Genomic DNA, 26,400 nt, shown 5'->3' on the forward strand with positions numbered 1-26,400 from the left:
AGCTTAGCAATATATAATTGAATAATGTATTCATCCATGTTTGGTTACTTTTTGGCAGCTGGATAATCAGTGAAGTTTAACACTTCAGGAGATTCAGTCATAGTGCTTTGATGGGAATCTTGGTGAATAATCTGAGGTCTAGTCTGATCCATTAAGGCTGTGAATATAATTTGGGTTGAAGTTTTCCCAGTTGCTTCATTAGTGGAATTCAGATGATTTGCTTTGATGGGCATGAAAAAATGATATTTTTTTAAAACTGTAAACAAAATAGTAAAAAATGTTTCTGCTTCAGATCCAAAAAGGTGAAGATAGTCTATTTTATATTCTAAACCTAAAAGATGTTAGAATTTCAATTATGTGTCACTCTAATGTCATTTCATGATGACATTTTGGCATCATGACTGTAGCATGGTTGCCCCAGCTTCTATGCAGAGCAATTTTCAATTTAAAAATTATTTTGCTTAGTTTCAATGATTTTCCCTTAGTCTTATAAATCCAAAAATATTGTCAAATCAAGAAACAAAATATTATTTGAATTCTTCTTTTCAAGAAATGTTCAATAACTGAACAATTAAATGCAATTTTTTTTCTTTTTTTCTGCTGCTTTTCTTCTCACAATTTTAGATAAAAATTTTAAGGGTTTTGATGATACAAATGTCTCTCCTGTGTTTCATTATGAAGGCGACGTGTGTGCTGTGAAAAAAGCCAGTGACATTATTACTCATAAAATAACTTTCCATCCTTTTGTTAAATATAATATGTACAATATTTTAATATTATTATATGAATTCTCTGAAAACATCACTTGCATACTTTAGAGACAAGGGAGGAAAGGGTACTAATGGTATTCAGAAAAGCAGTAATTAGCCATGCCAGTAAATAGGACAATTTAATAAATGAGGTATAGCAAGAAGGAGTAAGTTGCATAACAAATAATTATGGGACTTTGGCACTTAAATTATGAGCAGAAGACCAAGGTGTAGGAAAGTATCTCAGAAGAAATGTTGTGTGTTTTCATATTAACTATAATATGACATTAAATGATATTACAATAACTTACTTAGTAGTATTACTTTAATATTAAAATAATAAACCCGGTATCTGCGAATATTACAGTATTATAAAAATCATATTTCTCAACCCCAAATACAGTTAATCTCAACCACTGAAAAGTGTGCAGACTTGACATGAGCAGACATTTAGTGAGTTTGTGAGAATCTGAGAGCTGAGGAGTGACTGGAAAGATTTTACAGTAATAGTTCTCTCTTTTGTGTAATATTCAGCCATTTCACCTCAGATTTGCTTTGCTTTAGAAATTTTCCTGAATGCACAAAAGCAGTCAGAAAATTTTTGTATGTGTATGGAGAATGGGGAAATGATATGAGGAAAGGGGAGAAAAGAAGCTGTCTGGGGAAGTGAAGTTATCTACATGTAGCTGAAGGAAATTCAGTGTCAAGTAATGGAAAGATGGGGCAATTGTTTAGGAAGTTGGAGTTCATTTTTACTTGGTCTACAAACTGTTGCTGTTGCTTCTCAAATTTCATTATTCAGTTGCTGCTAGAAATAGAAACCAGAATAATTTATTACTGTACTTACTGCAGTATTTATACACAAGGTACGGAAGAGATGCTTCCAAAGAGTGTGGTGTATACCTGGATGTGCTGTGGTAATTTTGTTCAAATTTCTTCTACTCTATTATATCTTCTCCTGAATGAGTGTCAGTCCTGTGCCTACTCTGAAAAGCTGTAGCATGACTCAACTTACCTAGCTGGTTCTCTGTGTTTTCCTTAGTGGGCACTTCCTGGGTGCTGAATTTTACCATGATAATGTAGATAACCAAGAATTAACATGGTATATATAAATACAATGCATAAATGCATATATACGTGCTGTTAAGGAAAAGTTGTACTGAGGAGTGAATATACAACCTGAAAGCAGCAATACTCCTGGTCTCTTTTTAAATCTGAGTGCTAAGAGGAATTTATTTTATTTATGTAGCATCTTTCATTATCATCAAAACTCTGAGACCCCATATAAGGTAATAAATCAATGTGATAAATAAATATTAAATATAAAACAAAGTCACTAGGATTTTAAAATGGGAATAAAGTTCAAAGGAATGGCAATATATCCATGCTTTGAAACTCCCTAGGAAAAAAAAAAAAGAGTGAAGTTAGATAGATTTTAGGAATTTTAGGAGAGCGAGAACTCAGTACTCCTTCCTGTAGAGATAGAAAATTTGTAAATATTGAGTGGTACCTAAGTGATGATATCCATCAGAATTTGATGCTCTGTTGAGCTCAGGTTGGTCTACCCAAAGGCTTTAGCATTCATCAGAAGGGAATATCCAAAGTCACTGTTACCTGTAGGCTTACGAGGTGAACGTAGTGTGATGGCTCTACAGCGGGGGGACTGGACTCAAAGCCCAGATCCCCCAAGATGTATACTTCTTTTGGAGAATAGTTATTTGAAAGTGAAACTAAGGTCATGTGTTTCCAGTTCTCAGTTAAAACTTTCAGTGGGGTAGGCACTAAATAGGACCATATCTTTTAGACCCATAACAGGGTGACTGCTGTCTAAACCTACCTAAGTCCTTTTCAAAGTTGTGAAGAGATTTGTTTTGATCAGCATAGCTTATTGTTGTGTATGTCCTTTAAGATGAGGAAAAAGTCAGGAAAAATGTCAAATAGTCAAAATTTAAACATTTATGGTACTATACTTCAGAGATCACAGAAATTCTTTTATTTACCAGTATTACAGGATGCCCTCTTGATTAAGTATGTTAGATTTGAAAAGGAAGTTAAGAAAATAGGTAAAAGGAACCCACCCTCCTTCTCCCTCAGGAAGTCTCAAATTGATATCTTTGTACCCATGAGAGAAGAATACTACTTTAATTTTTTTTACTACAGATAGCTTATTTGAAGCTCAAACAGTCATGGTTACCATACTCAGCAGTATGGTTGCCTATTAGCTAGCAGGCAAATACATGTAATATTTGGTACTAATAGTTACTGTTGTGTGACAGCATTAGGCTCTCAGCCTGTCCCTGTGGGAGACCATAGATCCAGTCTTCTTGGAACCCTTGCTGCCTACTTTATGTTTACTAGAATAGCTGTAGGTTTGATTTGGGTTCCACTTTTACTGATAGCTGAAGATCTAAGCTGATTCTAAAAGGTAAACCCATACCTGCCAACCCGTGTATGAAGATACTTGCTTTACTTTTGGCAACAGTCAAGCTTGACTATAGAAGTTTTCACTTGAGGTCATCTCTGCTGATCTTTAACTTGTGAACTGACCTGCTATGCCTTTCACACTGGCCTACTGGGTATACAAGTGCTATATTCAGTGATCTGGTCAGAGACCTCAATAAATAGTTTCTACCTTCTTTTCCTGGTGTCATTCTGAGACAGAAATTTTTATTCTCTGTACTGTGCAGTTAGGAAGATCTACTACTCCACAGAAGCCCTGTTTTATTCTCAGTGATGCATTCTGGTATACTTTGCTTTTCTAAAGTTAAAATTAAAACTTTGATCACTTTTTTTCCTGAAGTAAAGCTTCATGAAAAAGCCCTGCAGTTACAGCTTATGTTTTTAGCTTAATTGTACCGTAGTTGATCAGCAAGTACTTTGTGACAAGTAGTAAATTTCCATAGGTGGATTTTGTAGGGCTTGCCTATCAAATGCATTGACCTAGAGGGCTAGAACCTGACTGCTTCCTCTGACAGTGTTTATAGACAAGCTTTATTGTAGATTAGGACTCTTTACTTTCAGAGCTTAGCAAGCACCTCTCTCTAGGCCTAATTGTGAAGCTGAGTACAGACAAGGGACAAACATTTATAGCGGATGGCAGTAGCTCCTGTCCTTTAACAAAATACAATTTTTTCACTGGTCTTGAAAACTATGTCCAGTTGTCATGGTATTTGATGGGCTTCTGACTTTCATGAATGAACTGGAAATTTCCCTAGGATGTTCAAAGACTGCTCTGTTCTGTCAGAAGAGATAATGAAGAGCTTTAATATTAATGGTGAGACAATGATTCTGACAAACTTGCTTTTATACTTTGCAGAAGAAGAATGATAAAATGATTGTATCTGCAAATTGAGTAGACTCTGATGAACAAAATTTTAAACAGGTGAAAGCTTGCTGATCCCTTATATGGGGTCTCAGCTGAACAATCAGATATGTGCGATGCATCATCTTGCGACCTTATTATTGGCATGGATTATTATCATGGGTGTTGTGGTTTTTTTCTTACTCTGATATAAACACTGAGTTTTTGAATAGCATTTGAAGTCAATGAAAATACTTTCTCTGCTTCAGTTACTGTTAAGTCTGGTTGTAATAAATACAAGTATTTACAATTGTGTGATTCAGCACACTTGTTAAAACTTCAGGAAATGTCACTCAAGCATTAACATACTCTACCTGTTGTTTCCGAGGTTGGTGAATGAACATATAGTTGGGAAATGTAAATTTTTTTACTTAACAGTAATTTATGGATTATTCTGTACCCTGTTCCTACTAGGTGATATTTTCTAGCACAAATTGGAAAGTAATAATAGGTCTTTGCACTTCTGTAATATCCAGTGTCGGAGTGCTTAAAAGCATTAATTGATCAAAGTTGTTCTGTGGCTGTGGGATGGTAAAGATTCCATTTCTGAAGCAAAGCCATTACTTAATAAAAGAGTTGTTTACAGGGAAGTAGCAAGCACAGATATCACTCCAGATGTGTTCCTGCCATGAAGCCTTCTCTCATTCAGTGTTGTGTGCCTGCCAAGTTTTTGACAGATTGGCAGCTCTTTCTTTTTCATCTTTTTAAAAATAATTTTCAGCATTTACAGTATGGTACAAATATTATCAGTAGATGGTTCCTTTTAAGGACTGAAGCACTGTAGATGCCAAGTACAGGTTTCAGAGTTCTAAAAATGTAGGTATCTGCCTTCACAGGTTACTCTGAGTCCTTGTGTAAAGTATTTTGGGCCACATCCTCCCTGTAGTCTGCAGGAGACTTGTGTTTCGTCAGAGAATGATGAATTACTCTCACACTGAGTTTGAAGAAAGACAGGGTACTTGGTGAGTACTGCAAAACTACTTCTGAGCTCCATGGAGGTGTCATTAAGCTTGAGGCAGGTGCCACACACTATGCCTTTACTCCTTGGAGGACCTGGCTGAGATTAGTGATTTAGCTGAACATATCTGCCCTGTGTCAAGTGATTACATTAATTAGGAGGTAAAAACTGTTTTTACTAGATTTCTTTGGGTGCCATTACTCTTCCAATTGTGGCTAAAATTCGGTCACACAAGAAGCTGGAATCATTTTACTTTTGCTCACAGCCTTTTTGGTGCATTCTTGAAATAAAGATCAGTGAAACTGAGGCATTGTTTCACATTAGTTGACTTTCTACTATTCTGCTACAGCAACTGTGTTATATTGGGTTTTACACTTCATGCTTTGTTTATCTGCCTTCAGTAAATGATTTCCCTGGGCAATATCTTATCCTTACATCATATTCCTGGTATCTCAGTAGCATATGTTGTACCCACTGGAGCGCACTTGGTAGTAATGTCTTCATGATGCTTTCTAATGTCTTGTCATCAAATTGTACATCCATCTTGTGCTTAAAGATAAACAGATAGCATTGCTGTAATCCAAAGAGCACAGCTCTTGTTCTGTGTGAGAGTGGCTCGGAGAACACTGGCTTCTGTGTGTCTCAAGACCTTATTATTAAATCCTATGAGCTTTGGATCAATCATACTTATTACTATACCAGGAATTCTGCTTTGGCTCTGTAAGGTCATGTAGAACTGATAGTAAGTTGGATTTGATTTTTCAAAAGTATAACAAGCTGTATTCCTCTGTCCAGGTCTAGTGAGCTTATTGAAGGGAAGACTTTCTGTTCAAAGGAAGGTGAATTATAACCAAAGTATTTAAACAAACAAATAATTCCATGATTTAGAAATCCAAGTAGGTGTCCTGTCTACAAAAGATTTCTCCTAAAACACGGTGCAATAAAGAGTAAGTAAAAGAGAGAGCAAAATTGGCCACCAATGACTGTAAGAGCTTACTTCCTTTCCCTTTCCTTAAACTTCTGTAGTGCTGAAAAAATGTCATGTGACTGAAAGTAAAAAATAGGCTACTTCAGTATTCCTTTGTAAGCAACAGATTATTAACTAATACAGAGTATATTTAACAATTAGAGTTTAATAGAATTTTAATGGAAAATGTTATACTTAATGTTTTCATGTACTGGAGCCAGGTATAAGTGGCTGAATCACTTCAGCTGCAGAACATCAAGTAGTAATACAAGCCAAGAAAAATGTAAAGGTGAAACCTTTGTGTCACTGGTTACCTCTTCCATGTTGGATTTCCAGAAGTGAAACCTATCCTTGAAGGATAGAACCTTGTCTCAAAGTATAGATTTAAATATAGCTGAATTTCATTACTGTGTATCCAAGCTTCAGTCTGGAATAACAAGCTGCAATTGTTTGGCTGAAGAGGTGGCAAAACTTGTATTAAATTGTCATGTATTGAACAACATAGTTCCATAGGCAGGATTTTGTGTGCATGTCTCCAAGAGATGAATAGTGTGCTGTGCTTTAAACTATAATATCTGGTTAAATATTTGTGTTGTAGCAAATAAAATAGGCCAAAGTCAGTTCAAACAGTGGTTATTTTATGCCGGGATATGTAAAAAATATACATATGGGTTCATTGATGTTAATACTAATACACCAGTTCTGTGTAGGCAGCAGTGACTAAAACTGTATTGTAGAACTGAATTATAAAATTTGCTTTTGGGTCTTGAGGAAGTTCTGACTTTCATTCCTGTGAATATCTTTTGATAATTATTTTATTGCTCCTGTAGACAAAGCATTAAATATTAAAGTTTCCTGTGGAAAGCCCAGTCAGGGAAGTCAGATTATAAGAGGATATTGTGTGAATTGCACTTTACATTATTTGTGAGTTAGAACAGATTGATAATTGATCAGTAATTTGAACATTAATTTGATTCTGGTTGGATCTCTTATATTTTAAAGTTTTTGCTTAATATTATTAATTACAGTAGCAAAACACATAGGAATGAAATGCCTAGGTCTCTATCATGAAGTTTATGGTTTTTTTGATGGAGTAGGCATTATTATTCTGATCTTAAAAACACCCACCTCAAGACTTCAACTAATACTATACCAATAGTCAGATTTCTGTTAAAACAGAAGACACCATAAATGCACAGTCTTTAAATCACAGGGGTATGTTTCTTTTCACCTCAATTCAACCTCTTGAACAGTCTGGATTGTCATTCCCTGGCATAATGGTTGTCAACATAAATATTTCAAAGGTATAGTGAATATATTTCCGACAGAATTAATAGGGAAGGTTTGCATTTGTTCAGAGCAGACTGTCCTCTTCAGCAATGGTTTTGGTAAGTTTGAACGAAAGAGAGGCTGCTAGGAGCTACAAGCTGATAGGAGATTCTTAAACAGCTTGTTGGGAAAATAGAAGATTTATTTAGTAAGGTAGGTAATTCAGAGCAGTGGTTTCTTTAGCAAAAAGTGACTTACTGGATATTTCAGGAGTGGTGCAACTCTTATGCAGAACTGTATGTGCCATCCCTTAGCAAGTGCCTGATGTTCCCGCAAAACACAGATTATAGTTTGTTTTCCTTTTCTTGGCTTCTTGTTCTTGATCACCAATAAAATCACACTGAATGCAGGAATATTCCCTGTAAAATTCTAAGGTACTTGTTTGCATTAGAAGGTTTTGTGATTCAGAGGTTAGAAGAAGACTTAAATTACAGTTTATAAATTACAGCAGATTATAGATTTTACTGTTTTAAACAGAAGGAAAGAAAGAAATAAACTATTGGTGTTTTCAGGTGGAGAACTAACTTTTTATACAAAATTTAAATTTTCAAATAAAACTTCTGGTCTTCATTGGCCTATTTTTGCTGGATAGTTTTCATAATTTTGAAAAACTTTTTCTTTGTGAAACATCAAATAAGAATTCCCTTTCATAATATCTGCCAGCATACAGTGTTTGCACACCACCAAAGAAGAGCACTTGCAGTGATGTGTAGGATAGAGCGAGAAATTTGGCCACAGAGCTGTTGGTTCATTTCTACTGGGAAAAATGTAGCCTAGTTCAGTGCCCAAATGATGCTGAAAGGTAAAATTGTTCACTTTATCCACCTTTGAAGATTAAAAGACTTGAATTATTTTGGGGGGTTGGGGGGGTGGGGGAGAGGAGTGGCTGTGTTTTTTGTTTGGTTTTGGTTTTTAACCCTGTGATCGCAAAGAATTCACATCTGACTTAGAACAGTAAGGAACTAAAATCAGTGCTTAAACCCCACACTTCCTCTGTTGAGAATGAAGAATATTATACTTTTCACCTTTGAGATAAATAAAAGTGTTAGTATTGTGTCTTAGGATTTATTTTCATATTTCCAGAGATTTTTAAATTACTCCAAATTTGTATTTATGAGTCTAACAATGTATAAAACTTCCTAGAATCAGTTTAGTCTCTTCTCTTGGGTAATGCTGTTCCCATGACTTAATAAAACATTCCACAGAAGTCAGTATGGCATGAAACAATATAGATTATGGCATAGAAAATATTTGCATTTAATAAAAAATTTCAGCTAAAGAATCAGTACAAGGTGAAAAAAAAAAAAACACCAAGGGGCGTGAGGGAAAGAAAATTTGAAAATCTTCTGCAAAAAGAGAGAAGCCCCCATCAAGGGTCTTTACAAGGCTTTATCTATCATATAGTTTCCAGTGGCTATTCAACAGGTATTTTATTTACTTCAGAGACCTGCTTTTGTTCACTGCAGCACAGGGACCTTCATCATAGTCATACTTGTCGTTGTTGAAGTGGGTAGAAACACCAGTGTAGGTATGTACTGATCTATCTTTGAACTTCTTGTGTGTGATGTTGGTGACTTCTAACTACAGTTATTGATGAGAGGATCTTACTGTCCATCTTCAGACTGAAACCTTGACATGCAAGAATCTTATCTGTGCTTACGTACTCAAATAGAAACCACATGAAGGAATCTTATTCCTGTTTATATTCCCATCACTTGTGTCTTAAACCAAGCTTTTGTTACATTGGAAGGTCTTGTATTCTTGACAAGAAGATAATTTCAGTCTGGAGTTAGCAGGTTAATTAGTAGTCATCTTAATGAGCCTGCAGTTTTCTCTTAGCAAGACGTTTGGGCTGGCAGCAGATACTCTCTTGGATGATTCTGAGTCTGGAATGGACTCTTGATGCCAGTCTGAGTATATCAATGTATATTTTGAATTTGCCTGTGTTATAAATAGCCATGCTTAACACTGATCAGATCAAGAAGTGCAAAATGTTCTCTTCCAGTCTTTTACAAAGAGAAGGAATTTTGATAGTTAGGATGAACACCAGATTTTTTTTTTTTTTATTTTTTTGTTCCAGTGGTAATTTTCACTGAAGTAAGATATGAATGTATCTGCTATGCTGAATGGTTTTCATATATTTTAATAGCTTCTAGACTGGGTGTAGAAATTACTTAAATTGCTGACATTAGCACTTCTAGTAGTAGACTGCTTATTTTGTATTAGATTGTGTTGAAAGCCATCAAACCTTTTTGAGAAGTTTCTCTCTTGTGATGCCCCATCCCTGCTACCCCCAGGAATCAGTCTTTTATAAAGATTTTGTAGAAAACTCCATTTTTAAAAGCACAGAAGTGGTTTTCTTTTGAGTCAGTCTCATGTAAGAACATGGTAGTACTTAGCTACACAATTTTCCAAGATATTTAAAAACCAATCTGATCTCCTTTTTGCTGTTTAGTTCAAAGAAGATATTTCTGAGGATTTCTCATATTGCAATTCCCACTATATAGCTTTGTTTCAGTCAGATAATAGGGCTTAATTTTAAAATGCTTGTCCCTGATGCATTTTTCCCAAAATATATCTGAACCTTTTTTTGTTCTACTAGTAGTATTCATTTCACCTTACCTTTAATGTAACTCACATGCTGAAGTAATTAATAAAAACTTGTTGGTGTTACATGTGTTTTTGTACATCAAGAATTTAAAGACGAATATCAAAGTTTTGAGTCTTTTAATAGCCAGAGCAAAGAAGTAACCAACAATAGAAACATTAAAAGACAAGTTTGCTAAAAAAAAAAAATTTAATAAAAATGATTAATCAATGGATCTATAGCACAGCTTAGTTCTATACAGCGTGAACCATGCTCCAAAACAGTTTTCTATGTATATGATTGCAACAAATGTTGTTTTCTTGCTACTGCAGTGTTACATGTATATGGTCATAAATCAGCTGTAGGGGTCTAGACCAAAGTGCTCCCTTCAGTGTCAAGCAGCAGTCAGCTCTTCTGCCTTACTGTATATCTGATTCTGAGGCTTTAACCAAATGTGGCATATTTCTTTTTGTATCTTATAATTGGAAGGCTATGCCCCATGAAGTGTGAGATTTGAGAAGTATTTGGTTCTAGGCACAATGGTTTGTGAATGTCATGAGGACAGCTGCAAAGGACATGAGGAAGAGAGCACCGTGAGAGAGTCTGGCAACAGGAAAGAAAGTGTGCTTATTGTTTTGAAGACTGCTTCAAATTTCTCATCAAAACTTTCCCTCTTACCCTTTGCTTTCTTTTCTAAGTTAAAAACCAAAGCCATTCCCTTCATCTGGTATTACCTGTTTTGGTGAAGGCACAAATACTTTGGTTTGCATTGTATGCAACTCCCTGAAATTTGATATTGCTTGCCAGAGAATACTGGAAGGACATCTGAGGACAATAACTGGCAACAGAATAACCCTTAAGGATATTTCAAGCCTGGATATTGATGATGAGAAAAAAAATGCTGTTTTGAGTGTTTCTTTTGCTGGGACATCAAGAAAACCCTCAAAAGAGTGCATAAAAAGAAAAAGCATATCCAGCAGCCTTGTGCTAAATAAATAGCAATTACATGTTGGAAGTGGTATGATAACAATAGTTTCTGCAGTAGTATTGACATAATAATCTAATATTATTGATAGTCATAATATATGAATTGGTTGTAAAATGTTCTAAATTAAGGTATATTGAACCACTGTATTTGATAGCAGTTGAGTGGCAATGATGGCAGAGGAGAGAAGAAGGAGGAAAACAAAGCAGAAGACAATTATTAACCTGTAAAAATTCATGTCTGCTTCAGCCTGCCATTCCATGGTCTTGTTTTCTTATGCTGCAAGTCTTGAAATATTTTTGAGTTCTGTGGCGTGAACTGGGAGAGAACCCACAATTCCTCTCAATCTTCACCCACAGGAGCAGCAATATAATGTAATGCAATGCATGGTGACATTTCATATTATTGCAGACTGTAGACGTGTTAGTAATGTCTCTACTATAAACATGTCCATCTTGAAAAGCTAAGTATTTTTGGAACAATTTTTGTTACCATATGGCATGACAATGTTATGCAGCCTGTGGCAAGCAGTGCAGTGAAACTGCTTTTTGGTATTTCCTTCTGTATTATTAACCCTGGCTAGCCATTTTATCAATATTGTTGTATATCTTAAACTTTCTTATAAAAACAGTCTTTAAAGAAAAGACTGTTTAATAGTAAAACTCACTTGAGTTGGTTGTCTGTGTGTCTGTAATGAGTAATATCCACTTTAACCCCTGCCTTAGTCCTGGATACTTCTTGTATTCCGAAGTGTTGTGGATTCTTGCTTTTTTTTTTCAGAGGTCTCTGAGGCGTGACAAGTCTCGTGTAATATTTGCTGTCATTTGCCTTTTTGATCCCTATGAAGCAGAAACTATATGCCAAATTCATGCTATATTCAGTTCTACTCACCTTAGTACTGGAAGATGTAAGGAAGAACAGAGAAGGGTGCTCAGAGAATCAAGAAGTGAAATATCTGAGTAACTCTTAGACTGTAGTGTGTGAGGAAGATTAAATTGTAAGAACACTTGCCTTTTAGTAAGGTGATAATTTAAAGGGTCATGACAAAAGGCTGTTTGTATTTGAAGGTATAAACATCTGAAAAAATGTGTCTTTAGAAGAGTTATAATGAAGAGGGATAAATTGAAACTGAAAAATTTTCCTATGAGCATTAGGCAAAATGCTCTAAGTGACTTCTTTTCCATTAAAGAACAGTTGTTCTGAGGAAGATGTGTAAAAACAGCATACTGATCTTTAAAACTGAAACAGGCAAAGTATGATAATATCAGAGGATCAGTTCTGTGTTTCCAGGGCAGAAGTGGCATGGTATGATTTGCTTTCCTACAGGCCGAGTTAAGTGGTACCAACTTTGATTAACTAAGCATTTTTCTTCTATGAATACGGTGTGTGACATGAAACAAAATACTGCATTGGATTTTGTGTGATTGCTAAACATACTGTGCCATGTGCTTCTGCATGCATGGAGAATGGGAAGAGTGAGTGCAATTTTTCACAAACTTAGGGTAGAACAGCAGCAGACAGGAGAAATGCCAGTATGGTATAAAACTAAGGGGAAGATGGAGTGAAGAGCTTGAATAACACACAAGTGAAACCCCCAAGACCCAGCTGCAGGAACTGTTGATTGCATTTGTGGATCCTTGCAGCAGTTGCCTCAGTGCTATGAATGGTAATGGTGCTAAGGCCAGCATCTCATCAGAATCTCACCAGGGCACTTGTTCTTGGTTTGATGGTTTTGAAGGAATTCAAGGACATTCTTCTTATGTTTGCTTCCTTTAAGTCTATTGGATGCTGGGGTTGGAAGCCTAGAATATACTGGAGTACTCCAGAGAGTTCTACTGGGCTTAGATCCTGGTAAGATAGTATGAGAAAATGTGCAACATCTCCTGATATTAACAATGAATCACAGAATGTTTGAGGTTGGAAGAGACCTCTGGAAGTCATCTTGTCCAGCTTCCCGTTCACACAGTCACTCAGATCAGAGAGATGTGTTAGTAACTATGGCAAGAGATTTTTAAAAGGGCAATTATTTACTGGAGGATACTTTGAAAAATATTACTTTCTTTTTCATTAAGGGGAACTACATAAGTCAATAAGTCTTTTGGGGAAAAGGGTTTATTTTGTGTATTAATTATTTAGTTATATTTTGACATTATTTCATGATAAATCAATAGCAATTTTACATAATTGTAACTACTCTTTCTTGCATCATAAAATGACAAAACCTTACAGTAGCTAGAAATGTTTTAACATTTTAATGCAGACAGAAAAATTTATATTGTAAGAATACTGAAATGTTTCCATAAGTTATGCTATGTGTAAGGATTCAAAAGATGAAATGATGAAATTCAGTACTAAAATTTATTAACAGTGAATATGTCAAGGATTAATAAAAACACAAGAATTAAAAATAGAACTAAGACATATAGCAATATAGCATAATGTTCCAACCTTTTTTCTTTTTTTTTTTTTTTTAAACAGTGTCTTCCAATACCAGATATTCTCAAAGTATTTAGATCCATGGGAGTTTTTTATAAGCGTGTGTTTCATCAGTTAAGGTACTTCTAAATATTTAGAAGCCTATTTACTTTGGAAATCAATATTTCATATTCAGTTTCTTAGTTTTCTTTTTGGTCAGCCTTAGAAATTTAAGATTTGTCAGAGTATTCTGCAAATTTTGTAGAATAGAATACTGCAAAGTGATGCAGCTCTATTAGTTCTACTTTGAAAATCTTCTTCAAAGTGTAGAGTTTTAGTTGTAGAGTGAAGCTGGCACTTTCATGAATATGCAGGTGTTTGCACCTTTAAGTGATAGAAATCAACAAAAAAGTCTTCTGGATTTCATTCCTAACAGGAAAAACTTGATTAATCTGAAACATAAGCCAGTAAAGGATTTTTTTTACAATCAAATTATATTAGTAGTAAAGCCAGTAAACTTTGCAAGTGAGTAAGTTTTCTGAGAAGACTTAGGCTGGAATAAGATTACCTCATTTGAATTCAGCATAGAGAACAAGATATTAGGAAGGTTAAAAGTATAGGCAAAAAATGTTTTCAGAACTATTTGCTATGATAAAAGAAAGAGGAGATGGGTTATCAACTCATCCTTGCCAAAGCATCCAATTGTATTATTCCATAAGTTGGTTCAGCAAAACAACAATCATGATAAGAGGAGAGAAGAATGAATTCTTGTTTTGATTTCATGCTTATTGCTTTGAGATTTGCATAGTCTCATAATAACACTTAGCAGCCATCTGGTTTCCAGAGGAAAAAAACTTTTCCTTACTGAAAAGGCTAGGACATAGCATGCACCATTTAAAAGCTCATTGTCTGGAAATGACATAATGACTTTCTGTTTTCAAATTATTAATTAGTGATTAACTCAGAAAACCAGCAGGTTATGCCAGCTCTAGGGGACATACAATGTTTTTTGTTCAACCTTGCAATTCCTGCCAGTGAGGAATAAAATTAAAATAGTAAAAAAGTGAGCAAGGATATTAAAGAACTCAAGTACATTGTAACATGCACTTCTAATTTATTTTAATATATTTAGTTTGCTTATTTGTATTTTGGGGTTTATATACATGAATGTATAAAGATAAATAACATTAAATGACCTGTAAATGTTGTCATTTAATAAATCCTACTCTATATATGACCTAGAGTGTGGTGTTATTAAATTACATATTCCTGAGATGTGAATGATGAAAGCCAAGGTTTTTTCATGTTTGTAAGATGTATATGATGATGCAGATTAATAGTTCATTATATTTTTTGTTTACATAATAAGTGCTTTAATACTGTAATTCTTTGATGAATCTTAAAAAAAAACCACCTCCACACAAAATGCACCCTTAAAATTTCACCCCTAGGGTACATTATAGTAGATTACACCAACTCTTATTGTAACTAATCATATATGACCAGTTAGTGGGACAATGAGATCTGAATATCCATAGAAAAAAAAATTATGCATTAATATTTTTTTTGCTGTGGGTCCTCAGGTAGGGATTGTTGTACATGGGACAGACTCTGCTAGTGCCCAGTTTTTGGCTTGTTGTGGCTAAATATGGCATAGAATAAAAAATACAAATAGAATAATTTTATTCTACCTGGCTTATTTTTTCAGATAATTTGTTTTTCGTTAGAGTATACTCAATCAGATTAATTTACGATCTGATTTATTTTACAACCTGATCTAAGGATTTAGTTCTAATTTGAGACCCTTCAGTTTTGTTCTGCATATCAATAAACTCCCATGATGGGATTAAAAATAGCAAATCCTCTGTAGGTATTTAAAATTCAAGGCTCTAAGAATCTAAGTGTACCCTCAGCAAGTTTGCTGACAATACAAAACTGGGAGGACTAGCTGATTAATCTGAAGTCTGTGCTGCCATTCAGTGAGATTTGGGCAGGCTGGAGCTGGGTGGAGAGACACCTAAGGCAGTTCAACAAGGTGCAGGGTCCTGCACCTGAGGAGGAATAACCCCCTGCCCCAGTACAGGCTGGGGGCTGACCTGCTGGAAGGCAGCTGTGGGGGGAAAGGACGTGGGAGTCCTGGAGAAGAACGAGCTGTCCATGAGCCAGCAGTGCCCCTGTGGCCAAGAAGGCCAGGGGGTCCTGGGGGGCAGCAGGAAGAGCATTGCCAGCAGGTTGAGGGAGGTGATCCTGCCCCTCTGCTCAGCCCTGGTGAGACACATCTGGAGTTTTGGGTCTAGTTCTGGAGTCACTGTTCAGGAAATACAAAGAACAAGTGGAGAGGGTCCACTAGGAGGGCTCTGGAGATGCTGAGGGGACTGGAGCTCCTCATTTATGGCAAAAGGCTGAGTGAGCTGTGCCTGTTACTCTGGAGAAAGGAAGGCTGAGAGGGGAATCTTTTCAAAGCATACAGATATCTTAAGGGTGGGTGTTGAGAGGATGGGGCCTTACTGTTCAGTGGTCCCCAGTGACAAGTGGTGATAAGGAGCAAAAAGGGCACCAACTGGAACCCAGGAAGCTTCCTCCTAATGTGAAGAAAAACAGCTTTACTTTGTGGATGTCTGAGCACTGAAACAGGCTGCCAGAGAGGTCGTGGAGTCCCCTTCTCTTCAGATATTCAAAACCTAGCTGGACACAACCCTGGGCAGGTGAACCTGCTTTAACAGGTCATATTATTGTCAAATTAAAAGAACCTCTATAAACTAGATTACCACGCATTCTCATACATGTCTGTGAGACAAAGATCATGAAGTTTGTGGTTTAGTTAATTCCTAACTTCTCAGCTTCCCTTTCCTGATACTTTAGAACTAGCAGCCACATTAAGCTTGGTGGTTTTATCCATGTGTGTCTGTTACATCCCGTGCTGTGTTTCAAGGTTTTCCCATTAACTGTGTTGTTTTGGTGTGCTGACTTTTTATTGAGGTCTAACTCAAACTGGCACTGAATTCTACATACAATCCTTGTGACTTTGGTTATGTTATTAGAAATTGAATTTGGGCTGTCTTCAGGGGCTTCTTTTTCTGCAGTATTCTCTGTTTCACTTTTATAAGCAAAAGACACGGGGAAAAAAAAGCAATAGTAATTTGAAGAGAAATAGTAACCGGAGAGAGAAGTCATGGGTTCACTACTGATTTCTGGACGTAAAAAGTCCAGATTCCTTTTTTCTGCTTTTTTGATTTAATTGCATGATGATGTACAGAGATGAGAGACCAGTTTCCATCTGAGAAAATGCAGCTAGAAACAAAAGATGAACAGGAATTATCTGCAGCTACATACAAACTTAGAAAATATTAAATAAATAGAAGAAAAAAGACCCCCTTTATGTTCTACAGTGGTAGTGTGTCTTTGCTGGATGAGAAAAATGTGAGTATTTTGTCTTGAAACTGGGGATGTAAAATTACAGCGAGTAATGAGTATGTATTCCTCTGATCCCTTAATGTACTTGATGTGAGGTTCCTCTTTCATCGTAGCTAACATGCTGGCCATTAAATACACTGCAGCAGCATCATTAGTGGCTTCAAAGTGCTCCTACTTGCATCACATTTTTCCCTCCAGCAGGTGAGGGAGAACAGTGATTAGCAAATACCAGTATGTGTCACTCACTACACATGTGATTGCCAGTGAAGTCCTGGGTTTGGGGTAAGGGCAGCACTGGCGTTGGAAGCAGAGTGAACTTTTGCTGTCCTCATGGCTCTAAAAGCTTTCAGCTCCAAATATCACTTGGCTGTGTGTAAGATGAAATTCATCCTGTTTGGGGTATGATGTTTGAAACTGCTTTGCTACAGCAGTATGTGGTGAAGGAGATGGGCTGTAGAGAGAGGTGGCCTGGGTTGTGGGCAGTGTGTTACCTACACGCCTGAAATTCTGAATGGTGAGATGGAGACATGGAAAGAGAGTCCTCTTACTTACCACTGTCTGCTAGGACTTACCACGGTTTGCTAGGACTGGAGGAAAGGATTTACTGAAAATTTCTGTCCTCTTACTTACCACTGTCTGCTAGGACTTACCACGGTTTGCTAGGACTGGAAGAAAGGATTTACTGAAAATTTCTGTCCTCTTACTTACCACTGTCTGCTAGGACTTACCACGGTTTGCTAGGACTGGAGGAAAGGATTTACTGAAAATTTCTGGATCCTGAATCCTCAGAGAATTTCCCTCAACTGTTTAGAGCAGCATACCATAGATATTATATGACAGGTATTGGTGTAGATTGGTTGGTGTAGATGTGTCTATTCCCTGCTCTCTTAGGTTGAGTTTTTTAAAAAAAACCATACAGTAGTACAACAAACTGAAAAGAGAGTCTGGGTACTTTTCTAAAATTGAACCTTCAGTTTTCATCTACTTTTTGTAACATGCAAGATAAGGAATTTTTCTGTATTAGGAAGGTTAATATCAAATCTTAAAATAAAACCTGTAGAAAACAATATGAACATATTGAGGAAAAAGCTATAACTTATACCCTTTTATATTTTTGCATTTAATTTTAGGGAAGGACACAGAATCAACAAGCCATCTTCTTACACAAGTGATGCTTTCTTTTTCTATATTTTTTAAAGGCTGTAAGTTTAAACATTATCATCATACTTATCTAGCTAAAACAATACACTAGAACTGGAAAATATTTTCATGAAAAGGAGCTGTGTATCATGGGGAAAATGATATTGCCAGTATTTGTAATCAGATTGCCAGTAGTTTCAAAATTTGTTTTGTAAAATTTAGCAGATGGGAACCAAACAAAAATAAATGATGGATTTAAAACTGGCAAAATATATAATAATTCAGGGAAAAAATGCTTTAGGCATAATATTTCTGTGTAAGGAAGCAGGAAATCTTCCTTTTTTACTCTGGTAAATTTAAGAAAACCTCTGATAAACTACCATTGTAAAACTATTCCTAACATGAAAAGTTATCGAAAAGGATCACAAATGCATCTCTGAGACCTTTATGTCCAGCTTGCTGCTTGCTTTAGTTAAAAATTCCCTTCAGTAAAATTGGAAATTAGTGCACTTTGGTACTGTGGTAGTTCTGTGTTGCTGCTGTGATTTTTGTAGGGTGCTGAGTCACAGTCCTCATCTTGTCCCCTTTGTTGTTCCCTTTCTCCCCTTGTATCACCAGAAACACACGGAACAGCATCTGCTGTGGAGCATCTGCTGTGCAGCTGTTACAAGTGTAGGTAGAATTAAGACATGTCTTTTGGCATGAGCCTCTGCTTGAAAACGGAGGTCTGATATTTAACTGCAAAGGTCTTGCAGTTCATGTTCTGTGCGCACTTGCACATTATTTTTTGAAATTATTGTCTCCCTAAGCATATTTTCAGTGGTTCCTTTTTCATCATTTCACTTTTATTGATTGGAAATATTCTGGCCTTGGCTCTAAGAGCAAACTGACCATGGGCACTGTCAATTTTGTTGTGCTCTCTTGGATAATGGTAAGAGAAAAGAAGACAAGAGGATAAATGAAAGTGAAGTTCCAAATTACTGGAACATTTAAAGGTCTTTGAAAAGTTCATATACAAGCACAGTTAATGCTGTCGTGCACCGAAGTGCCAAAAGACCTAGCAGTGAAGAATATTAATCTACTTTAATAAAATCAAAGGGTTCATTTTTTTTTGTAAAGAAATAATTTGAATAAAATTTGACCCTTTCTACAATAGTCTGTGGGTCAAATTGAACCTACTATTAAAATTCTCTAATATCTTTCTTGTATTACCATTTCAAAACTCAATTTAAATATTCACAGAGCTCCTTTTTTAATAAACTTAACAAAATTCAGGTAATTTCCTTCAACTTTCTTGATTGAAGGAAGGCAGTAGGTACAGATATAAAAAGATGTACAGCTACAAGCAAAACCTGAAATCAATTATATATAAGAAATAACATAACACATGGAAAGAAATTAATCAAAAGGAAAAAATTCTGCTATATGATTTTCTTGGTCTGCTACCTGCAGGCAAGGAACGTAAATGAAAAAAAAAAAAATCAGCATTCTTCTTACAGATAAGGGGAAAATTAATAAAAATATTTCCTTCCTACCAGATCCCCTGATGCAACTTACGTTAGAAGTGAGTGGCTGCAGGAAGAACTTACGTGTTTAAAAATAACTTTTTTTTTTCTCCTACAGAAATATACTTTTATACCTTTTTCTTGCTGTTAAGCTCAATTACATCCGGTTGGTATAGATTTATAGTGTCCAAAAAACATTTCTTTTCCTTTCCCTCTATTAAGTTCATCACTGAATCACAGTCATATAGTTTCTCTCAGTTTGAAAGTAAGAATGGTTCCTTCTGCTTGGATGCTCCAATGAAGATGTAAGGAATTGCTTACAAACTAGAGCAATCTTCCAATTTGGACAAAAGTTCTGAAGTTCAGCCAGTTTGCTAAACAGACTGGAGAGGTTCCATGTGCACACAACACACTGTGTCCACTGCTTTTCTTAAGTATAGGTCAAAATGTAATAGGAATGACAGAAATAATTGAGTTAAGACAAATAACTAATAGACTCAATGTACCAAGGAGGACAGAGAAGTCTCTAAGAAAATCCTGTATTTAGAACTTTGTATGGTGTCTTCGCTCCCATTGCCATGTTTAAAATGAAATAAATTGAACCCTCTCATTTATTTTTAGTATTCCTGACTGAATTTTTAGAAAAAATTCCCTACAATGTGAGTTAACGGGAGGTGTTTGCCTGCTGCTTGTCTTATGTAATCGTTTCTACTTGGAAGGAAATGTTCATGTTGAAAGAGGAGATAAATGGATTGATTTTTCTGAAGCTTTTCCCTCTGTAATCAGAGAGCATCACATACCTAGGTCTTACCATAAGCTAAGGATAATCTGTATGTGGCAGCATGTTTTCCTAGGAAATACTGAATGGATCCCACAGAACATGCAAAATGTCTGATGTTGATCCAGTGAATTTCAGGCTCTGATTTATTGAAGTTGTTACTATTTAATGCTTCTACTACTAATTATACTCATTAACCTCTCCCCAGCCACTCACTGTCAAGTATTGTAGGCTTTCTGAGACATTCTTAATTTGTTAAGAGCACTGATTTATGTTGCTGCTGTGGGAATGTAGGAGAATATTGGTAGGTGAGAAGGAAGCTAACCACTTCACATTTTCATGAGATAATTATTTCAACTATACTTTTCTGCTGTAGGATACATGTGTTTTAAGTGCAAAACACTGGACAGAAAAGCATATTAAGCTCGTGCTTAATTTGAGCATGCATTTAAGTGGTTTCATTAGGGCGAAGTCTGATGAATTTGACTATGAGAAATTATTACAGAACTTACCCAGTTTAGTGTTATTGAATTTCAATTATTTCATTACAGTTATAGTACCATAAAACCAGAGTCAAGCATTGATGTATCAGGACTAATGTGCTCAAAGGGTTCGATGCTCAAATTTGTGTTAAGAGGAGTGTTTATTGTAGCAGAAGTGTCTTTTGTTAAGTGAGTGTAAATCCCTTTTTGATGGTTTATTCTCACACTCTTATGTTTTATTAAAATTATTTCAGTCCTGGTTTTGTTTTGTTAAATGTGGCCTTTCCTTTTAAGTGCTGAGGTAGCATCTGTTACTCACTGTATTGGGATTGCCCCTTAGCTAGCTATCTTTGTGTACTTGCATCTGTATGTTTGCATTTACATTACAGTATATGATATTTTAGGAATATTTATTTATTTAGTATTTAATAATAGTGCTAAAAAATATGTCCTTGAGTGCCTGTAAATCTGGTGCAAATTAGGGAGCACAGCTCAGATTTCTCCACACTGTGCTGGCAAGTGGCCTCAATCAGAAGCAATTTTCTCCATGAAGGCACATGCAGCTCACTCGTCAGCCTCTCCTCAGTGGATACTGTTATTTGTATCAAATTATATGTGGTGGTTTCTCAAAGTGGACTACTGTGTCCACTAAGCCATACCGATTTCTACCATATTGACTATTTCATTGCTGTCACTAGTTGTAGTGTTTTTTACTGTGTCTTGTTTACCTCTGCTGTTTGCAAAAAGAGTTGAGATTTGTGTTCATATCAATAAATATTCATGAACTGGAGTAAGTACCAAGTGAGTAAGTAAACTACTCAACCCCTCTAAATCCTCTGTTGTGTACAACATGATTAGTTGCTCATTTTGTAAAGGAAGAAGTTTATTTCAGGGCTTCATACAAAATACAGAATGAGTTAATGGAGACTTAATTTGCCTCAAATTAAAGTATGCCCATTTAAGATTAAAAATTGAGGTTTTTACCTAGTGCGATTGGGAATTGTTAACTATTCATCATTATCTAGCTAATCTGAAGCATTTCAGAATCACCTCTCCTTATATTGCATCACATTCTTTTACAAACTGCTAATAGAAAAAGAATTGCTGAAATGAGAAGACAAACATCTAGACTATCTCTGGAATTAACTGTTCATCTAAATTCCTAAACCGCTTAAGTTTGAAATTTTACTGCTTTAATTATTAACGAGTCTAATCATATCTCAGAGCTGTTTGTTGTCAGATCACTGTGACATTCAGATGAATTTCAGTAGTAGCAATTTTTGGATTTTCATTGCTCTGTCATTATGGCTACAGGCTTTAAAGTGACAATTAATCAGCAGTTATTGAAAAGGATTTTTTAGCAGAGCAGGATGGGGCCTTACCCCTGGTCCAGTTGAAATAAAAGCAGACATAGTAAATGTTTTGCCACAAGTACTTATTAACATGATTAGTTTAAGTAATGGGAGTAATACTATTAAATTAAATCAACAATTAAAAAAAATGCAGAAGGTAAAGGATGGTACTAAAGTTACTGATTAACCTGTATTTGGACTGTTGTTATATCAACATTATAACAACTGGGGGGAAAAGATCACTATCACAGAAAACAGTTGAAAGAAACTCTATTGTTTTAAAACATATTTATTTTTGTCTATATGAACAAGTAGTTGTAGGTATTTTAAATCAGGTAAAAAGTTGCAGTAGCTTTTGTGCAGGTTGTTCCCTAGATAGAAGAGCTAGCCAGTGTTGATAACCTACCTATAGCTCTTTGTACTAGATTAATTCTTAGTTCTCTAGCTGATGTAATTTACTGGTACCAGCTAGAGGTTTTTGCTGGCACCAAAGCCTCCCAGTCAGACAAACATAAGCCTGCATAGTTGATGTTTTTGCGTTTGTCAAGAATATTTAGTTCCATATGCTCTTTATTGTGATTCTGAAAATGCATTTTTATTTATTGTCTGTTTATGTGTAAGTAATTAGACAAAGTAGTCAGGAATAGAGAATTTATTTATATTTCCTTCTAATGGCTTTGGATTTTAGTATTTCCTTTAACCCAATGTATGTTTGAGTGATAATCAAAAATGTCCACAGAAATCATCAATTTTGAGTGCCCGTGAAACTAGCAACTGAGAAATACTTAATTTTGATCTTATTCTTGGGACTTGGTCTTATTCATGTCGTACAATGCTTTACTCTTCAGTTAAGTTATCAGTTACAATATACCAGTTCTGGGCATGAACTGAATGTATTTTGACATTTAAAAGATGAAAGACAGCTCAACATGCGTTAAGACAGAATTTGTCCCAAAGATCAGGTTGTAGATGGGTGAATTAGACAAGGCAGCAGCTGCCTGAAACCTAGAAAAATATTTATGCATAGATCCTCCAACTTGAGTGATAGTAATTGCTGGTGTTTGGGGCACAGGCTCTGATGCCAGCCCCCGTTAGGTAAAGCTCTGCTGTGTGCCCATATGTGCCTGGATAAACTTTGCTGGGTTTTGTTCGTGGGTTGCACATGCAAGGCAAAGCCTGGTGTAGAGGCATGCACACCTCTGATCTCCTTGGGATGTGACAGCGTTTACATTTATGTTTGCAAATTCTTGGACATGTAACTTTAGGAAATGTTTCGTACCTGTTTGTACATAGGATATATCTGTAGTAGCATTAGTCAGTATTTTTTCTAAACTGGTTGATTTAAAAAATAAAGTCCTGACCCACAAAATAACAGGAGTTTGAACCATCACTGTGGAGCTGGTGTGTACATTGTGTTTCTTCTCCTTTCTTGGAAAGAGTGTCAATGGAAATTATAAGGTGTGTTTCCATGACTGCTGCAAATGAAAGCATAGCAACTGCATTTCTGTTCTTTTCCTAATTAACATACAGTGATGATTAGCTTGCTGATTACGTATTGGGGACCTGATCAAACAAACTGGTTTAAGACCTAGAAACAGACCTAAATGTCATGTATACATGCCAGTTGGATTACTTGCAGGTAAATTGCTTTTGCTGTATTTTGTGAGACACGTTCTGAAAGTCAATAACAAAGAGCTAGTCATTCAGCAGGAAATCGACTTTCACTGAAAATGTTGGCTGAAGTTTAAATTTTTTGCTCAGATTTAAAATACTTGGAAAATTTATTAGGCTTAAACATGCTCTTGAAATGATGCAAAATATGGTATTAATGCATTTTTATATATGGCAAAAACTTACATTTCCCTAAAATAGCATATTTTTTCCTAGTTTATTTATCCAGGCATTACTAGGAGTACACACCAGTAAATGGCTCTACAGACAACATCACATATTAATAATAAAATGAAATTTGAGTACTATTTCTGATAATTTTTGCAGAACCCATTGTGCTTTCATTTGATGAACCTGGACACATGTAAGGTGCCTGGAGTGCCCATGTTCAGCTGCAGCACTGCTCCAGCGTGTGCTCGGGCTTTGTTCTCTGCTCTGTACAGTGCCATAGCCACTCTTCATTCCCTCTGCATATGCAGTTGCTGGATTTTTTCCCAGCATGGCTGGAAGGTGCAATTAACAGTAATGGATACTTTGATAGGGAGAATCTTTATTTCTTCAGCCATAATAATAGCCCCTTATTTTAGGAGCTATATTGTTGAATGACAGCTAGTGTTGGCGAGTATGTGTCTACAAAAGTGGGCTCATTTGGTCAGATTCTCAGCTGGCACAGAGAGTCATATTTCCATGAAAGATAGTAAGCTATATTAATTTATGGAATCCCAGCTGGGAATCTCAATCAATTTCAATAAAAAGTTACCATCATATTCCTCTGAAGCAAGAATTACACAACCTAGCCTAAAGTGAATTTTGCTGTTTTAATAAATGTAGGTAGTCACTAGTTTGTAATAAATTACATAAAATTAGAGTGTAGTCAATATTTGATTTCTTTAAAAATTTATTCCTTCCTTTTCATTGAACACAACAGAATCATTTATGTATTGTATCTCAGCATGATAGATTATATAGGAATAGTGTGTTTAATACCATAAAACTATCATATAAATACAAATCACATTTTTTTTCATTAGCTAGCTCGCTTTCATTTTGAAGAAGAAATACTCAGTCAATTATAATTGAGGCTGTGCTTTCATTGGAGAGTGAAATACGTAATTTTTTTCAAGCCTCAACCATGTATAATGAAATCTCTCTTTTGAAATCCAGTCTTAAGATGGATTTTGAAACACACTGACATTTAATAAAAACTTCGTTAAATTAAAATATGTTCAGTTATTTCAAATCTCTATTTAAATCTAGGTGAAATTCTACATCCTGCGCAAGAGAGTCTTTAGCAAATAGTTACTATTAACCAATGATTTTGAAGTGTGTGTATATAAGAAAGATTTCAATTTTTGAGTATATTCTAATTGGTAACCTTGGCATTATGTGTAATAATCTGTCTGGTGCTGTCTCTTCGAGAGGATCTGTAGCAGTAGTATCTCTAGGTAACTAGCAGAAAAGCTAAAAGACCTCAGACTACCATTTCAAATTCAAACTCATGCCTTGTTTCTGTAATTTGTTAATGTTTTTGTAGCCCTGGGCTGGCAGTTTACCAGGACATTTGTTTGGCCTCTGTGAAATGAATAAATAGTCTCTTGACTCCTTGTCCATTGACTGGGAATCTGTAAAGAGTCTGGCATGAATGATCATGGATACCATTAGGGGCTGGTTGAAGCAAAATAGCAGAATAAGCTGAAGTTTGTGCTGTCAAAACCTTTGTAGTATTTCACTGCTGTCAGTACGTTTAATTTGATGAACAAAGCTTGTAAAGGAACATTTTAAGTACTATAATTCAGCATCAAAAACAATCACTAACAAACAAGAGAAAGCTCTTCACTGTTTATGTCATTTTACAAATACAGCTTTGATTTCAGCTGTTAAAACTGTCTGTGTTTAATAGTAGAACCCAATGAATAATGAAAAACCCCCATGTGCGAGTGTTATTAATACATATTATTAATGGCACTTTGCATATTCTGATTTGAAGTAATCAGGAAAAGTCACTTTCAATTTCAATTTCCATAAAATGTTATTTGTCCAATTCTAATAAGTGCTGAACACAGCTGTGAAAGGAAAAACTATCTAAAGAATGCCAGTTAAAAGTTCACTAAGGTTTTATTTCACATTGTCTTGTTAGATGGTTTTGCCACAGTGTCCCTGATTCTTTTTTAAGGGCCCCTTGAAGATGCTACTGAGGATGAAGAAGAAGAGTGCCTGTCTGAGGAAAATGATACTGTCTCAAAAGAAGACTTTCCATTGGAGGAAAGCTTTTCTGCAGAGTTTGAGCCTGAAAATCTGAGCTGTGAAGAAGTGGAATACTTTTGTAATAAAGGTAATCATTGTAGCCAACCTCTTAAGAGAATACTGGCCAAACTTTGACCAATTGGTCAAAGAGATTTCTTGGTTTAAAACGTACAAAAACCCTATTAATGCTACCTTTAAACCAGGAAAAATATTCACTTGGGAAATTAAGTCTGGTAAGGAATAAATATTTAGGTATGTTGAAGGACACTTTTCAGGGACATGAATCACCTTGCCTTAGTGTTTTCCTCCAAGTGTTATTTTCTACATGTTTAACTGTAGAGAACAGACCCCAGAAGTCAATTATTATCAGATCTGAAGCTAGCAATGCAGCATGTCTGTTCATTGCTTCTTTGCCTAGGAAACATTGCTAGGAAAACAGATTGTGTCTGTAGATTCTAGGATT

General features: G+C 35.7%; 1 protein-coding gene across 1 annotated transcript in view; it reads left to right on the plus strand.

The window, feature by feature from the left end:
* ZFPM2 (zinc finger protein, FOG family member 2) overlaps nt 1–26,400 on the plus strand; it is a 307,582-nt gene that overhangs the window by 31,742 nt on the left and 249,440 nt on the right. The window contains exon 2 of the mRNA XM_059865184.1: nt 25,867–26,025. Coding sequence (XP_059721167.1) covers nt 25,867–26,025 — 159 coding nt within the window. The remainder of the gene's footprint in view (nt 1–25,866; nt 26,026–26,400) is intronic.

This window comes from Haemorhous mexicanus, chromosome 1 (genome assembly GCF_027477595.1).
Source record: "Haemorhous mexicanus isolate bHaeMex1 chromosome 1, bHaeMex1.pri, whole genome shotgun sequence".
Classification (NCBI taxonomy): domain Eukaryota; kingdom Metazoa; phylum Chordata; class Aves; order Passeriformes; family Fringillidae; genus Haemorhous; species Haemorhous mexicanus.